Genomic DNA, 4,574 nt, shown 5'->3' on the forward strand with positions numbered 1-4,574 from the left:
CTTTCCTTTCCTTTCCTTTCTTTCTTCCCTCCCTTCCTCCTCACTTCCCTCCTCTCTGTCTTTGTCTCTCTCTTTTTCATTTATTCATTCATTTTTTTTTTAAAGAAAAGATCTTACTATGTCACCTTGGCTGTCCTGAGACTTGTGTCTACCAAACTGACCTCCTACTCACAGAGATCTACCTACTCTGTCTCCGAAGTGCTAGGATGGATAGCATTTCCCACCATGTCCAGCCCACTGTCTAAATTTTATCCTGAGATAGTTTAAGTCTGTTAGGATGCCAGTAGCACGTATAGCTGTGTTTAAAGACACAGAAGCCTTTTCTTGTGTGGTTGCTTTTCTCTAAGGTTTTTCTCCTGTATTTATGGATGATTTTATTGACAAGAGTGAGAAATTGGTGAGATTTTGATTGATAGAAACTTAAGTTTTTGAAGGGGTTGAATGAAGTTTGTGCTCCTTGCTTGGTCCTCTACTTTTATTTTCTTAATGAAAGTCCAGTATGCATTTTGAAGTTATATACTGTTTTTGGTAAAGGATAGAAGAAAAGTATTAGTTTCAGTGACATTCTTAATTAGGAATAATACACTATCTGGATGTAATGTACACCATTAAAGAGAAAGGGGAATACATCTGTATTATGTAAAGAAAAGGCTGTTACTGAAATCTAGATGAACTTGAATGGATTGGTGTTCCTGTGTGGTGTGAGGCTTAACGAAGTACTGAGGCCTCACCAGTAGGCTTGCCACTAGACAGTGCCTCAGTCCCTCTCCTCTCAGCATCACCAGATTGGGTTAAGTCTGGGAACTGCTTGATAAACAAGCTCCGTAGATGGTTGCTGTACATAGTAAAGTTCAAGGCAGACTAGGTCTATAGTCAGCAGTTTTCTGTGCTGGAAGTTAAAATAAGCATAAGCTGTGTTCTGTGTTTGCAAATGGTAAGGATTTTGCTAGAGGGAGTGAGAACAGAAAAAATACTTAAAAATTTTTATTTTTATTTTATTTTTGTGTGCATTAGTGTTTTGACTTCATGTATGTTTGTGTAAGGGTGTCAGATCTTGGAGTTACACACAGTTGTGAGCTCACATGTGGGTGCTGGGAATTGAATCTGGGTCCTTCTGGAGAGCACTCAGTGCTCTTTAACTACTCTAAGCCATTTCTCCAGTCTCAGAACAAAATTTAACCTAGGGAAAGAGATACTGGCTCTAAAATTATTCTCAGGTCATCTTTTAGTATTTTATTTGTTTTCCACTTAAAACATTTTGAAATTAAAATATAATTATATTTCCTCTCTCCATTCCCTCTTTTTAGCCACACATGAATATATAAATACAAATTGTTTTGTCTGTTCAGTGTTACTTGTATATGTGATTTCAGGGCTGACTAATTATTTTTTGAGGCAGAATCTCATTATGTAACCCTGGCCTGGAACTTCCTATGTAGACTTCATTGGCCTCAAACCCACATAGATCTTTTGTTTCTGTCTCATGAGCCACCACATGGGACATATTTTAAAATTATTATAAGAATTTTATGAGTATTTGCCTACCATATATATATATATATATATGCGCTAGACGTGTGCCATATGTATGTGAAGTACCCTTGGAAGTCAGAAGAGGACATTAGATCTTCTGGAACTAGAGTTACAGTGACTGAGTGAGCCATCAAGTGGGTGCTGGGTATTGAACCGAGGGCTCTCTAGAGGAGCAGCCTGTGTTCTTAACTGCTGAGTTATCTTTCCAGCCCTTCAGGCCCCCTTTTAGATATCTGTTCCATCTAAATTATCATCTGTAATATTTCGTACTTAGGATTTTGCTGTTTTTTCCCAGTGGGTTAATTTTTTAAAATGTCACTTCAGCCTAACATGATTATTAATTAGGTTATAAATTTTATATTTATCATATATATTAAATCTTAAAATTACATGTTGAAAATAATTGTATAAATACTAAAAGAAAATGATGTATAGAAACTTAATATTTAAAACCATCCTGTATTTAACCAATTGTATGTAAACAGTAATAGGATTTTAACTCATAATTGTACAGAAGGAAGGAGAATCATGATTAACTTTTTGTTGAGAAGTAGAAAGCAACAATTTATAAAGTGACCTGGAAAATCAGCTGACAAGTACATTTTAAATTTAGGTTTTGTAATTTTACAGTTGAATCATTTTAAAGGTATTTACTCTTCTTTCTAATATGCACCTTACTTACCAAGAAAATAAGAAAAAAAAATCTTTAAACCCAATAGCAATGATCTAAACTTTTTTTTTAATAATTTATTTATTTATTTTTATTTATACAAGTATACTGCAGCTATCTTCAGACACACCAGAAGAGTGCATCAGATCCCATTACAGATGGTTGTGAGCCACTATGTGGTTGCTGGGAACTGAACTCAGGACCTCTGGAAGAACAGTCAGTGCTCTTAACCACTGAGCCTTCTCTCCAGCCTGATCTAAACTTTATAGTGAGGCATTGTTATATGTTATAAAACTTTTGCTTGTGGAGGCTTGAAGAACCTAAGAGAGCATTCCTGACGTTAGAAAGTATGGTTTTAACTGAGTGAAAGTGACCACAGCATAAGGTCTTTCTAAGGCAAATTGAGTAAGTTTAACTTTCCAATTTTTTAATTTAAATGTTTTCAGTAATACAGTAAGTAATTTGAGTTTGGTTTTATTCCTAAGAAGTCATTTCTATTTCTGCTTTCTTTTGTCTGATAGCTGAAGTCTGGGATCAGGAGTTTGATCCCGTCATGGTTATTCTTCGAACTGTTTACCGCCGAGATGTGCAGTCTGCAATGGACAGATACACAGCATTGTAAGTCTAACACACTGACTAGTGTCATTACAGAGTAACTGGGGTTTCTGTAGAGACGTTTTCGCTGTAATGCATGATATGGCTATTTAACAGTTTAGACGCACACACGGGCTAGTTGGTTGTCCTGGGCACATGGCAAGCACAGGTCTGCTTTGTACGGCCTTGGTGGCAGAGGATGCTCTTGATCCTCTGGAGACTTGATGGCCCAGGGAAGAGGGATGCTGCCTGGGATGAGGTGGGGTAGGCAGGTGGGTAGGTGGGGGAAGCACCCTCTCAGAGGTGGGGTGTGTGAAGAACTTGCGAAGAAAGGACCGGGAAAAGGGACAACTTTTGGAATGTAAATAAATAAAATAATTTAATAAAGGTTAAAAAAATTAGATTAGCTAATGTAGTGTGTAAAAATTAATTAGCTAGATGTAGTATGTCATCTTGTCTTGAGTTCAAGGCCAGCCTGGGTTGTACAGTGAGATCTTTGTTCAAGAAACAAAACAAACTTTGCTATTAACCTGATAAAGTAAATGTTATGAAATCTGATTACTAAATTAAAAAAGAAAAACCTAGTTGCTCTTTGATCAGTCAGACTTGAAACTTGATTTTATATTGCTCTGCTTTTGAATCAGTAGAGGAAGCACAGATATAAAATAAACAGTATGATATCAGGTGATGGATATCTATACAAAGGGTGAAAATATTGCTTTCCTTGACAGTTGAGAATAGAGCAAAACGAACTTTATTTATATGCAACAATATTTAAAAACACTGATTACAGGAGAAATATTGGTCTTGAGAAAGTCTTTATTCAGATAATATTCAAATAGCTGTTAATGTGTGTTTATAGTTGTTAGGTGTACCTGAAACTTTTTTTCCACCAGGATTTTTAAATACTAGAATGAATGAATGTTCATGTTAGAATGCATCATAGACTGTACTTAAAAAACAAAACAAAACAAAACAAAACAAAACAAAGAAACTTCCCACAAACAAAACAAAATTCCCTAAAACAACAAATCCAGACTTAGCTCAGAGGCCATCACCTCTCTGCCTTTGTCTAGAATCCTGAAGGAGGCACTTGGAGGTCTCCTTTCTCTGTTTACTTGGCCACTTCCTTTTTCATATTTTCTGTCCTTTTGTGCCACTTTGTTTGATTATGTTTATTTACTTCCTTGCTCCTTGAAGGAAGATGTTTTTCTTTCTATATTTTTCCTCCCTCCCTCCCTCCCTCCCTCCCTCCGAGAGACAGTGTCCCTCTATGGTTCTAGCTGCCCTGAAACTCACTCTGTGGACCAGGCTGTCCTGGAAATCAGAGATCTGCCTGCCTCTGCCCACTGAGTGCTGGGACTAAAGGTGTGCGACCACCGCCTGGCTTGCTTCTTACTCATCTACAGGATCTATGGCAGCTCTGTACCCTCTTCTAGTAGGCATTCACCTAGTTATTTGTTGGGTAAGTAAATTGAATAGTTCATGTTGAAAATTGAATCATGCCAGGCATACCTTTTATCCCACAACTCAGGAAGCTGAGATAGGTAGATCTCTGAGTTTGAGTCCAGCCTGGTCTACATAGTGAGTTCCAGAACAGCCTGAGCTCTACATAATGAGATTCTGTCTCAAAGAGCAAACAAACAAACAAAAAGATCAAAAGAGAAAGGAAAAAGAAAAAGAAATCGAAAGATGCAAAATTGATGTTTTTGCTTCTATATTTCTTCTCTCTGCATCCCTCCCTCTCCTCCCCTCCCCTCCCCTCCCCTCCCTTTCT

General features: G+C 37.2%; 1 protein-coding gene across 1 annotated transcript in view; it reads left to right on the forward strand.

Annotated features, from left to right (window-relative positions):
• Nucleotides 1–4,574, forward strand: part of Ubr3 (ubiquitin protein ligase E3 component n-recognin 3) — a 135,167-nt gene that overhangs the window by 68,433 nt on the left and 62,160 nt on the right. The window contains exon 19 of the mRNA XM_029535740.1: nt 2,725–2,821. Coding sequence (XP_029391600.1) covers nt 2,725–2,821 — 97 coding nt within the window. The remainder of the gene's footprint in view (nt 1–2,724; nt 2,822–4,574) is intronic.

The sequence above is a fragment of the Mus pahari genome, chromosome 3, assembly GCF_900095145.1.
Source record: "Mus pahari chromosome 3, PAHARI_EIJ_v1.1, whole genome shotgun sequence".
Taxonomy (NCBI): Eukaryota; Metazoa; Chordata; class Mammalia; order Rodentia; family Muridae; genus Mus; species Mus pahari.